This window comes from Colletotrichum higginsianum, chromosome 8, assembly GCF_001672515.1.
Source record: "Colletotrichum higginsianum IMI 349063 chromosome 8, whole genome shotgun sequence".
Taxonomy (NCBI): domain Eukaryota; kingdom Fungi; phylum Ascomycota; class Sordariomycetes; order Glomerellales; family Glomerellaceae; genus Colletotrichum; species Colletotrichum higginsianum.
Window position 1 is genome coordinate 1195574 of NC_030960.1, and position 12528 is coordinate 1208101.

General features: G+C 59.5%; 4 protein-coding genes across 4 annotated transcripts; 2 read left to right on the forward strand and 2 right to left on the reverse strand.

Annotated features, from left to right (window-relative positions):
- Window positions 1–328: 328 nt before the first annotated feature.
- CH63R_11328 (uncharacterized protein) lies at window positions 329–2668 on the forward strand (the record flags this gene model as incomplete). The annotated part of the gene is made up of 4 exons (XM_018306302.1): window positions 329–361; window positions 522–850; window positions 995–2057; window positions 2144–2668. 4 exons carry the CDS (start codon window positions 329–331, stop codon window positions 2666–2668), a joined length of 1950 nt encoding a protein of 649 aa, XP_018153143.1.
- A 388-nt stretch (window positions 2669–3056) lies between these two features.
- CH63R_11329 (Integral membrane protein) lies at window positions 3057–4726 on the reverse strand (the record flags this gene model as incomplete). The annotated part of the gene is made up of 6 exons (XM_018306303.1): window positions 3057–3582; window positions 3682–3791; window positions 3862–4032; window positions 4106–4252; window positions 4451–4530; window positions 4576–4726. The coding sequence occupies 6 exons, from the start codon at window positions 4724–4726 to the stop codon at window positions 3057–3059; spliced, it is 1185 nt and encodes a 394-aa protein (XP_018153144.1).
- Window positions 4727–7050: 2324 nt separating this feature from the next.
- On the forward strand, window positions 7051–8993 carry CH63R_11330 (FAD binding domain-containing protein; the record flags this gene model as incomplete). The annotated part of the gene is made up of 3 exons (XM_018306304.1): window positions 7051–7313; window positions 7468–7894; window positions 7977–8993. 3 exons carry the CDS (start codon window positions 7051–7053, stop codon window positions 8991–8993), a joined length of 1707 nt encoding a protein of 568 aa, XP_018153145.1.
- Window positions 8994–9976: 983 nt separating this feature from the next.
- CH63R_11331 (Major facilitator superfamily transporter) lies at window positions 9977–12062 on the reverse strand (the record flags this gene model as incomplete). Its single annotated transcript, XM_018306305.1, has 3 exons — window positions 9977–11244; window positions 11412–11855; window positions 12002–12062. The coding sequence occupies 3 exons, from the start codon at window positions 12060–12062 to the stop codon at window positions 9977–9979; spliced, it is 1773 nt and encodes a 590-aa protein (XP_018153146.1).
- Window positions 12063–12528: the final 466 nt, after the last annotated feature.

A 12528-nucleotide genomic window follows, 5' to 3' on the forward strand; every position in this document is an offset into this window, starting at 1 on the left:
TGACGGTTGCAGTTGCTCAAGTTGATTTCCAAGCTGTCGAGCCCGGTGTTGATCTGCTACTTGTTACATGTTGTCTAATGCAGCACCGTTGTCTTGAAGTTAGACGGCTTGAAGCTGGGCCAGAGTGTAAGCCTGTCTCACAGTCATGTGGTGTGGTGCCCAGCCAACTCGAGCGGCACAGCAGGTAGAGATCCAATAGACAGATATAAACACTCCCCATGCCAAGGCAGCTGCTGGTCATTCAATGCCGGTTTAAAATCAAGCCAAAGCGGGGTAAATCTCAGTGCAACTTAAGAGCCACATAATTTGAAGGAAGCCGGCTCCGTTTATGAACCCGGCGCCGGCCGGGCTGCACGCGCTGGTTTGCTTGACCCCAACGCTTTGTGTTTACCAAGAACTATGCCCCGTCACAATGTTGACTCGACTACCAATAGAAATCATCAGTACTGTGATCAAGCAGGCAAGGCTGAACAAATCCAACCCCCTCTCCGAAACTCGGCCAGTGACTGAACTCTGACCAGCTGCCCGGGAAAGATGTCAAGTCGCTGTCGCTGGTGTCCAAGGCGATCCACGACCGCGTCGAGCTCTCCATCTGGGAGTCCGTGAGGGTCCGGCCAGAGACCGAGGCCCGGCTCTCCCTCATCCGGGGCGCCGACTGCCCACTGAGGGCGCTCCGCGCCGCGAAACACCTCCGGTTCCACTTCGAAATCAGCAAGGCCACTTGCGAGCGGTGCCCGCACTACTTGGACAACGGCGATCCGCACGTCCCCGACGACGAGGAGGAGTACGCGCTCGAGAGGCCGGACGAGGAGTTCCCGCGGTTTCTGCGTCTCGCCCGGGAGGCGGAGGCGTTGGTGAGACGGCTCGAGGACGATCAGCTGCTCAGCTTCAGGCAAGCCCTCCAACCATCATCCCCCCCCCCCCCCCCCCCCCCCCCTCGTATCCGCGGGAGTGGGAGAGGGAGCCACACCTCATTCGCTGACCGTGATGCCAGTTGGGACATCGGGACATGCGTGCCCGCCGAGATCCTCGGGACCCATGGCATTGTCTCTCGCAGACAATCGGCGATCCGTTCCCTCACGCTGGTGACAGACTACACATGCGAAGCCGACCTGCCCGGCTCCGTCATCGACCTCTCGTCGTTCAACCAACTCACGAGCCTCTGCTGGAAGGCCCCCAACGTTGCCCACATCCCCGCGCTTTCTAGTGCCATCCGGTCAAACGCACCACGGTTGAAAAGCCTCGAGCTAGACTTTGCACGCATCGAGCTGCTCGACGAGCTGCCCCTGGAGACTGTAGCCGGTCGCCGACAAGTTCAAGAACTCAATGTCACTCTCCTGGAGGAAGAGAACAACTCCGAGGAGGACAACGAGGAGGAGGAGCAGGACATCCCCATTGTCTTCCAGTGGGAGAGGGCGAGCTACTTGGCAACCATCCTGGGGCCGAGCCCTTCCCGCGGGTCCAGTCTATCCGCCCTGCCGGCCCTTCAAGAGCTGACCCTCTCCTTCGTCCCCGTCTCGGCGGCAACGGCGCGCGTCGTCGACGTCGGCGCGTTGCGATCCATGACCCTCCGGAAGTGCAACGGGTGGGGCGAGTTCCTCGACGAGGTGGTGCTGCTGGGGACGAGGGTCCGCCTCAGGAGCCTGGAGGTCGACGCCCTCGAGACGAGGGCGAGCCACGCCGACGAGGGCCACCACGCCCTGGCCGGCTTCCTGGGCAGCTTCCGGGGGCTCGAGAGGCTGTTCATGTGCCTCTGCCCGCCGGTCCCGGACCACGAGGACGGCGTGTGGAGGCTCCTCTGGGGCTCCCTGTCCGGCCACAGGGACACGTTGAAGAGCCTCGTGGAGCATCGCCGAAGGGCGTCGAACCAGCGCCTCGGTGCCAAGTCGCACCTGCGTATTCCCAGATCCTTCTTCTTCTGGCCCTGGCGGGACGGGCACGAAATGGGGATGACGAGGTCGTCGGCCCGCGAGATGAGAAGGGACCCGGCAGCGCTGAACCCCCTCGCCGGTTTGGCCTTGGAGAGCATCGGCACGACGTGCGAGCCGGCCAGATTGGTAAGAGACACCACCCACCCCCGCCTGCATCCTCGAAACCACCGTCATGCTGTAGGTTCCTATTTCTAATCCCGCCCGTGAGAAAGAAATCCTTCTTGTGGCCCTTCAAGTCCGAGCCTTCCCTGAGGCTCGTCCACATCCGCCAGTCGCGTTTCCTAGCCTACAGGCCCGGCTCTTCCCTGGCCGATTCCCATTACGGGTGGTTCGCACGCTCTGCTAGTCATTACGGCTCCGACGGCCCGAGCAGCGGCGACGAAGACGACGAAGACGACGACGACAAAGATGACGTCCCTGACACCGCGGAGGAGCAGCCGACGCGGTCCGCGGTAAGTGTCTCGCAAGGGACCGGCGCCCATCACCTACGGCCGAGGTTCCGTCGCTTCGCCGAGTGGGCGTTCGGACCCGGGGGCCCGCCTTCGCTCCGGGCCATAGCGTACGGAGACTTCACCCACGGCGGGAGGGACGGCGAGGGGAACATCATCGTCTGCAGGAGCGCCGGCGGCGGTGCTGGCTTCAGGGAGTGCGACAGGGACAGCCGGCAGTGGGACGACTTGGTCGACGAGTATCGCGACATGTTGGAGGCGTGTCCCACGCAGCGGCTTCTCGATTAGCTACTTGTCATACCAGGAATGTCGACAAGGGAGTAGTCAGTCATGACGTCAAGTGGGCTACACGACCAGATGTATAGGTTTGATGTGACCTCGACTATTGTCATGATTTCTGACAAGCCCAGTAGTCATTCTCTGGGCATGAGTCGGTATTCATATAAGATGTTACAAGTGTGTTTTGGTTGCGTACGCCATGGGATATTATACATTTAAATGGTTTCTACCCATCCCTGAACGGCATGATCTGTGAGATCACGCCGACGATGCCTGACAACAAAATAACGAAAAACACAACGCTTGCTTTCCTTCCGGCCTCCGAAGAATGAAATTGGTATCATAGAGCAAAAGCAACGTTCACACCTCCAAGCTTCCCCACCGCCTCCCCAACCCATCAGACGTCCTGCCTCCTATCCTTGTCCGACCACGTCACCGGGGCACCCGGCGCCGCCGTGGCCTTGGCGGCGCCGCTCGACTCCAGTATGTTCTCAGTGCTGTCCTCCGCCTTCGTCTGCAGGCTGCCCACCACGGACGCCTCCCTGTCGACGCCCATGCCCAGCGGCTGCATGCCGCTCCGCTTGGTACCCCACGTCTGCAGAACGTACCGCGAGCTGTTGGTGGGCGGGCCCGAGCCGCGGCTGCGGCCGCCGCCGGAGCGGCAGCGGCTCCTGTCGGCGAAGTACTTGACCATGGGCGCCAGCGGCGGCACGCAGGCGATGATGATGCCGATGCACGTCTCGATGACGGACCACTGGATCGTCTTGGCCGAGTCGAGGTAGTTGACGAGGTTCTGGATCGTCTGGATGCGGATCGCCTGGATGACGGTGACGAAGCCGCCGAGCACGAAGAGGGCGAGGAGCACCACCTTCTTCCGGTTTTGTATCTGGGATCGTAGAATGACGGGGAACGGCAGGAACATGCTGTTTTCGGGTTGTTCGAGCGCCGTGGTCAGCTGCCTGTCGGAGGAGGGGGGAGGGGGGAGGGGGGCTTTTGATTGCTGGAAGTAGAGGCTTGCTTACATGAGGACGTCAAAGACGATGGTCAAGGACGAAAAGGTCATGTAGAAGGCTACGGCGTCGACGCAGTGTCCCACTTCCGCGGGGACCGAGGGGTCGTATTGCTTCTCGACCTGGGTGCCGGGGTCAGTCGATGCATTTTTTCCGACACGTCCCGAGGTGGATGGATGGATGCCTACTCACGGGTGTGCATAGGAAGAGGAAAACGAAAATGAAGGCAATGTGTGCCATGGTACACGCCACCGCGACTATGATGGTGCCGGTCTTGTAGCCGCCGACGGGGAAGAAGCGTAGATAGGAGCAGAGCAGGCTCATCTTGAATCCCCAGATGCCGACGACGTAGCTAGAAGGACGCTGTTAGATGACATGTCGCTTGCAGACAGGCCAGTCAGAGCCAGCTTCTCTGTCGTGCATGCACCAGACTTACAATGGACCTCCCATATATTGCAGCTTTCAGAAAACTCGTTAGCGGGATGAGAGAAAACGTCGCGGAATGCTTCCTCACCTTGCCAAAGTTCAGGACATCCTCGTCCGGCATGTCCTCTAGCCTGGTGATTCCAAGGCCCCATTTCGTCTCTGCGTCCGGATTAGTCACGGGCGAGATAGAACGGATCGTTGAAGGGGGTGAAAAAGAGAGAAGTCTCTTACGTAGCACGGTGCATACCGTATAGCCGCACGCTCCGAGCTGATCAGAGAAAAGGAGGTCAGTCTCAGCAAAAATGAAACCCGACTGATATCAGTCGACCGCCACCATCCCAACGTCGAAACCTACCCAGGAAACAATGATGACCCAGTCGTCTGTGAGAATATCCTCGTCAGCGTTGCCGTGTGACGGAGACAACAGGAAAGTTTCTCAGGGAAAGGAGGGGGGGGTTCAATGGGCGTCGATCAACATACCCCAGCCAACAGCTTTGACCAGCATCGTCCGGACATACAATCTCAGGCAGACGAGGACGAAGGCGGCGGCAGTGAAGGCCGTGCAGATGGCGGCGATGCGCGGCCCGTCGGTCGGCGTGTCGTCTGGCGTGTTGTGCGTCCAGCCCGTCATGATGTGAGAGGATGAGGGTGCTTCGTTGCGAAGTCAACGGGTTGATGGAGTGCTGGACAAGACATTCATGAATTGGGGGGGGGGGGGGGGGGGGGGGGCGGAGAGAAGGGATGCGAGTCGTCGTCGGCCTGGGAGATGGAGACAGGGAGAGCCACACCCAGTTAGTTATACCATGATACCAATATGCCATGTCCCCGGCCGGCACAGCACCTGCTTTCCCCCCCCCCCCCACGTCTCAAAATGCCGTCTCCGAACAGTGGATGGGCGCGACAGACAGACAGACCCTTGCAGCATTGCCCGCCTCGACGGCACCGCATTTGCGAGGCGTCGAAATTGCGCGAGTGGCTTGCTGAAGAATCTCGGGTTGACGAACACACACCCCCCTCCAGGTCACCAACTGAAAAGGTTCTCTCCCTTATCTCAGTGGATCGCGTTTGGCCTGCCTTGGCACGCGTCGAGGGATCAAAGGACCCAGGCGAACGGTTTGGCATGTCGCGGGACGGCACTTTGTCGAGGTCTGCCGCATGCGTAGAGGCTAGTCCGCGCCGGCCGGAGCTTGTGCTCGTGGACGGCGGACCGCCGCTACACACACGTCTGCTGGACAGGTCTTGACGTCGTGGCGATTGGTGGAAAGGGCTTTAAGGCTTCGAAGCCGGCGGCTTCTCGAAGGGGAGGTCGGCCTTTGTCTGGGGGAACGTTCGGCGCGCCCCCTGTCTCAGCGGTCTTCGAAACACTGACACGCCTACGAGGGGCTGAGACGTCATCTCGAGTCTCTGTGGATGAGCAGCGGGCGAGCGAGCGATAGATACGGGCTCCCGAGCTTGATGCGTCAAACCCTCCTCATTTCGGAAACCTGAATGAAATGGGAAGTCCCCAAAAGGTCACGATGGTTTTTCGCGCCAGGCAATAGCGCGCCTACATGCCCTGGGTAGGTCGTATCATTGCATCCATGAGCGAGCAAGGGCGCACGAAACATGATGCATTGCACCCAGATCGATCCATCGATCAAATCGACACAAATCGGCCTTTGCCGCGGCGCAACTCTGTTTGACTCCATGTCCGCACGGCGCACACTACACACCAGGGGGGGAAGTTCATCAGGGAAAGAAAAAGAAAAAGAAAAACACTTCTCGGCGTCGCAAGCTGACAAGCATGGGTGAGATGAAAAGCAGGGCGTTGGAGATGGTCGCTGGGGGAATTCCCACCTGTAAGACCCTTCAACCCCCCCACCCCCCGGGACCTCTGGTTATAAGGTTCGCGGCGGGACGGAGCCCGTACCCAGGGTTCACGAGTCAAGCACTCGCATTGGCCGAATGGCGGCGAGCTCGGCGAGGCAAATCGGGAGGCCGGAGCTGGTCCCCGGAATGTGGGTCTCCGGACCCCGGACCCCCGAATCCCTGCATGGCCAACCTCCCTTCCCTCCCCGGGCGCGCGGGCGGTTCCACCATCGAGATGAAAAGGCGGCACTGTAGAACGACGACGTTGGGCTGTTGGGTGTGCGTATCCGTAAGCAAATTGGCCAAGGCGGGATTTCGCTTTTGTTTTGTTTACCGTCTTTTTTCCATGCGAACGGGTGGGAACGTTCGCTCTCGTCCATCCACACACAGCCCAGCGAGCTCCGTATCCCCCCTCATCGTCACCAACAACAGCTTGCCTCTCCCCAGCATATATGCAAGGCACGACAGGAACACACACTACACTGCGCTAATTGTTTTTTTTTTTACGTGTAAGCTGACCAAAGAGACACCCGGCAAACTGCACGACGGATGACTTGCGGGGGATGCCAGTCTTACCTACGCCCCGGAACGAACGACGGGGGGGCGGCGATCATGTCCCGAACTGTGCAAAAGCGCGCAGAAGCGCCTTGTCATGAGGGCTGAGGGACGTTGGCATCCATCGTCCATCTTCCTCAACCCTCCCTCCAGTTTGTTGCCCTGCTTCCCACCGCCAGAACTTGTACAAGCATTCGAATCGGCACCAGGGCCCCCCTCTCTCCATCACGAAGCCGGGCGGATGCAATTTGGAAGGGAGGAGTCCACTTTGGGCATCGCCGCATACAACTACCAGAACAAGCCCGCTTCCTCGAGAGATTGGTTTTTTGGCCCCCTCTCCCCTTTCTTCTCGCTCTCGTCTTCGGCGTGAGAGTTTTTCTTTTACTTCTCTTTCTTCACCCTCCCCCCCTCCTTTCCCCTTCCCCTTCCCCTGCTGTTGATCCCTCTCCGGATCGTTTTGCAAACGAAAAAAGGGACAAGAAAGTTTCGATCTGCAAAAAGAAGAGAAAGAAGCTTGAAGCACCGTCCACCTCGCCAAGAATCTGAAGGAGAATGCGCCGCTCCCCGTTCCTCGCCCCCTTGGCCCTGGCCGGCGCCGTCGGAAGCGCTTCCGCCGCCTCCCTTCCTTCGCCCTCGTGCAAGTATCTCCCCGGCGACCCGGGTTGGCCCTCCGCGGACGCGTGGGCGCAGCTAAACCGGACCGTCGACGGCCGTCTGGTAGCCACGGTGCCGTTGGGGAGCGCGTGTCACGGGGACGGCTACAACGCGACCGAGTGCGCCCGTCTGCAGGATGCTTGGCTCTACTCGGAGGTCCAGTAAGTTCCCAGACCCGACAATCTCTCTAGTCATACACACCTCTGCCGTCTCCCAGGCTCTCTCTCTCTCTCTCTCTATGTCTGCGTGTGTGTGTGTGTGTTTGTGTATGCGGTCTGCCTCACAAGAAGCGCCGGGGCTGACATGACTCGACAGTATGGAGTCATCCTCCTCCGTCATGGCCCCCCTGTTCGCTAATGCCAGCTGCGACCCTTTCACGCCCCGCGACGTCCCCTGCGCGCTGGGCAACTACGTGAGCTACGCCGTCGACGCCTCCGGGCCCGCCGACGTCCAGGCCGCTCTGCGCTTCGCCGACCAGCACAACGTCCGCCTCGTTGTCCGCAACACGGGTCACGACTACAACGGCCGCTCGACCGGCGCCGGCGCCCTCGCCGTCTGGACGCATCACCTCAAGGGCGCCGAGATCATCGACTGGGACGACGGCAGCTACTACGTCGGCAAGGCCCTCCGTGCCGGCGCCGGCGTCCAGGGGTTCGAGGCCATCGCCGCCGCCGACGCCGCCGGGTTGGCCGTCGTCACGGGCGAATGTCCCACCGTTGGTATTGCTGGGGGGTATGTTCAGGTGAGCCTTTCTCTTCTTCCTCTCCTTTCCTCCTCCTCTCTTCTGAAAGCCCCCCCCCCCTCTTGCTCACAATGAACCAAAGGGAGGCGGTCACTCCGCGCTGAGCACCGTCTACGGCCTGGCCGCCGACAACACCCTCTCCTTCGAGGTCGTCACGCCGACCGGGGACCTCGTCACGGCCTCACGGACGCAGAACGAGGACCTCTACTGGGCCCTGAGCGGCGGCGGCGGCGGTAACTACGGCGTCGTCACCTCCATCACCACCAAGGCGCACCCGGACGCCCCCGTCAGCGGCGCAACCTTCGCCGTCACCATCCCCGAGGGGGACAACAACGAGACCCTCTACCGCGTCATCGACGCCTTCCACGCCGCTCTCCCGGACATCGTCGACGCCGGCGTCATGATCATCTACTTCTTCGGCCCGGGCTTCCTGCAGTCCCCGGCACTGACGGCCTACAACAAGACCCGCGCCGACGTCGAGCGCATCCTCGCGCCCCTCGTCGGCTCCCTCGCTCAGCTCAACGTCACGCTCGAGCCGACCTACACCTCCTTCGACACATACCGTGGCCACTACAACCATTACTGGGGCCCCTTGCCCTCGGGCAACATCCAGGTCGGCACGCAGCTCTTCGGCGGCCGCCTCCTGCCGCGCGCCGTCCTCCCGTCCTTCGGCCCGACGGCGCGGCGCCTTGTCGAGCTCGGCGTCACTTACATCGGCGTCGGCCTCGACGTATCGCGCTTCGGCCGAGACGGCGCCAACGCCGTGCTGCCGCAGTGGCGCGACTCCATCGTCCAGGTCTCCCTGACGCTGCCCTGGAGCTTTGAGGCGCCCTTCGCCGACATGCTGGCCGAGCAGGACCGCATGACCGAGGTCGTGCAGCCCGTCATCGAAGCCGCGACCCCGGGCGCCGGCGCGTACATCAACGAGGCCGACTTCCAGCAGAAGGACTGGCAGGAGACCTTCTTCGGGGCCAACTACCCGAGGCTGCTGCGCGTCAAGAACAAGTACGATCCCGCCGGCCTGCTGTACAATGTCGCGGCCGTCGGCAGCGACGCTTGGAACGTCGACTACCACGGCCGCATGTGCCGGAGAAGCTGACTAGCCGCCGGGTGGTCCTCACACGAGGCCTCGCAGGCGCCGCTGGGGGGGTCGTTGAAGAATACGCCATAAACAAGACTCGTGACGAGAAACGGTTTAATGCCTGGAATGTCAAACGACGCTACGTTGAAATGATTACTTAACTTATGTTACATCTTGAACTTTTGTAGCGTGTTGTTTGCACACGTGCCCTGCGAAGACGATGCGCTGTTTGGATGTGATTCGAAAGTATCGTGGAGTCCCTCCGTCCGCCACGCGCACTTACACGAGGATCGAGCCGGTTGTGGAGTCTTTTGAAGTGAGACCAACCTCTCGCACACTTGACGTCGCCAGCCGCTGCTCTGTACGAGTCTAGGTTCATGCCGTCGTCCTTTACTAACCTGGACAGGCTAGCTCTAGGCCGCCGCTGTGTCCTCTCGACTAGTGCGTTGGTTTACTGACTTGGCCTGGCTTCATTTTGCTTTTTGACGATTGCCCGAGGTTGGGTCGAGTGACGGTTGGAAAAGGGGGGGAAGGGAAGGGGGGCATCTAATCACCTTGGACTCAGGAACTTGGTCCGTCGTGTGCGATGCAGTCAGCAAGTCATCCAAGAGCAGACCTGCATCCTTCACCATTGTCACTGATTTCAGCCATTGTGAGGAATCTGTTGGATAGTAAAAGTCAATTCGTGTGCGTTTGAAGTAGCTTGCTTCTGCGACAGGTCGTCCGTGAATCTTCAAAAATCGTGTATATAGATAGAACGCCCGCATCCCACATTGAACAAGGTCGTCAAATTCATAGCGTAGATAAAACACCTATAAAAATACCCATGTTTGGAACATGCCCAACGTTCATTAAAGAGTCAACGCGTAGCTTCGCACAAAAAATGCCAATGCAGATGATACGAAACAGGATGGAGAAAATTCGAGGGTGGGGGGGGCAAGAAAAAGCAAAAAGCGATAGTGTGCTCAACAGACTACGGCATCGCAATGCTATGCAAACACCTAGACATCGCCATTGGCGTGTCGGCCCCGGAACGCCTCGATGCTCTGATGGCTCTCGCGCCTCTGGGAAGTGACGGAGAAACGTCTTGAGATGGCGTTGCCGATCTCGACGTGGTCGACGTCAATATGCTTCTTGGGCACCCAGAAGACCTGGGCAATGCCTACACAGGCAAACAAAGCGCAGCTAAACCAGGCGGCGCCGGAGCCGAGGAAACTGTAGATGACACCCACCAATGGCGGGGAGACGGTTCTCGCAAGACAAGCGCCGGACATGGCTAGGCCGTTGACTTTTCCGAGCGCTTGCGACGTCGGCGTCGCGTTCTTGATCAGGATCAGGGTGACGGGGCCGACGATAATTCCGTAGAAGCTCTGCAGGATGAGAGAGAACCAGATGCCGGCCTCGGTCAGGGCTTCGGGCAGAGCGGAGAGGAAGGGTACGAAGAGGTAGGCCGTCGGGTAGACGACAATCATGGAGATGAAGGAACCCCAGACACCGACGCGCTCGACGAAGATGGGGAAGATCAGACCCTGAATGACGAGACCCAGGAGCCCGTTGATGGCCAGGTAAACACCGACATCGTGAACCTCATTGCCCAAGCCGCCTTCGAGATCGAGATGCCCCCGGGGCTGTCGCGGCTTGGCCTGGAGATAGGTCGGCAAGAGGGTACCGGCGGCCATCTGATGGTAGGAGAAGATGATGAGGGCGATGATGAGCATGACGACGGTCTTGTTGAAGGTCTTTGTCTTCTTCTGGCCCGTTGCCTGGGCGCGCGAGTTCAACAGGTGCTGTCGCAGATCCTCGGGCACGACCTTGATGGAGTGGACGGTTCCGAAAGACGATCGCCTCAAGTCGAAATCGTGCTCGAAAGGCAGAGGCAGGCTGGACTCGGCGAAGCGCGGCCTCGAGTGGCTCGTGGATATCGAACGGCGAGGGTTGAAGGCGCGGATGGGCGCGCGGCGCAGCGGCGTGTTCTCGTCGGTGACGTCATCGTCATCCACAGCGACGCTGTTGCGGCCGTGGTAGTGCTGGTCGTCATCCCCAAAGTCCTCTTTCGTTTCTTCCAGGAAGAAGATGCCCTGGATGACGGCTAGAGAAATGGCGATGACGGATACGAGGTTAGGAAGTAGATACGGGTAGCGACCGAAGATGCCGTCTTGGGAGAAGAGCGAAGGGTACTGGACGGCGGGTTGGGCTAGGAAGCCACCCATGGCAGAGCCAAGGATGCCGCCCAAGGTCCAGACGAAGGGCTGGACGGCGTAAGCCTTGGCTACAAACCCCAACAAAAACCGTACGATTAGCAATCCGTCGATTTGCGATCCCCACAAAGGCGCAGGCGTGAATTGTTGCATTCATCGCCACAGCGGGCAAAGTGTAAGACTAGAGAGGAAAAAAGAGAAGAAGAAGAAGAAGAAGAAGAAGAAGAAGAAAACTCACGTTCGTGGTCCGGGTTCTTAACCATCTCGGCGACCATGGTCTGCATGACGGAGACGTTGCCGTTGAGGGCGCCGCCGACGAAGCGGGCGAGCAGGGCGACCCAGTACGTCTTTGCCAGGCCGAAAATCAGACTCGAGATGGCGACGCCGACGAGGCCAAACAGCACGACGGGCTTGCGGCCGATACGATCGGACAGGGCGCCCCAGGCCATAGAGGTGATGGCCTCGGCAACAGCGTAGGCCGAGATGAGCAGGCCGGCGTAGAAGGCGGCGTCTGCCTCACCCATTCCGAGATCCAGGACCATTGTGTAGGTGTAGGCCAGGATGGAGTTGAAGGCGATGGGCTCGGAGAAGCGACATATTGCTGCAAGACGCGTCAGTTTCGGCTTCTGCTTGTTCTTCTGCTTCTGTTCCTGCTTCTTTTCCTGCTTCTGCTCCCGCTTGTCTGGTTGGAGGCGCGAGTGGATATGTGTTGATGTGTGTTGACGATGCGCGTTTATGCGTATTCGCAGCAGAAACTGGGATGAGAAGAGGAGGGAGGGGGAAGAGGAGGAAGAGGAAGAGGAGGACGAATAGGCAGGGTCGCAGTACCAAGGACGGCCAATTGCCGGGTGGGAAACGCGTTGGGGTCTTTTGGTTTTGTTTGAGGCATGATATCCCGATCGCGGGTCGGATCTCCCTTTGTCTCTCTGTGTGCGTTATGCGTGTGAGTGTCGTCGAGAATTGGAAGTCGCGACTGGAATGTGGTGATGGTGGTGATGGTAGTGGTTGTGAGTGGGCGGGTTGAGATTTGGATGGGGGAGATGGAGATGGAGATGGAGACGGAGATTAACGAGGAGGAAGAGAGAGCGAGAGGGATGACGATTGTTGGTGTTCGCCCCGTAATACGACCACCATGTACGGAGGGAGTACTCTGTATAGATACCAGGTACTACCTAAAGGTAGCAGGTAGGTAGGTAAGTATGGTAGGTAGGTAGGTACGTAGGTAGGAATATTCGTAAATTACTGCGGGGTTGGGGGGGCCATCACCAAGCCTCTGTTAATGCACCTAATCACCATCCTGCTGAGGCTACTGCTGTATGTGCACCACTTCAGCACTCCAGCGAGATGCCTAAACA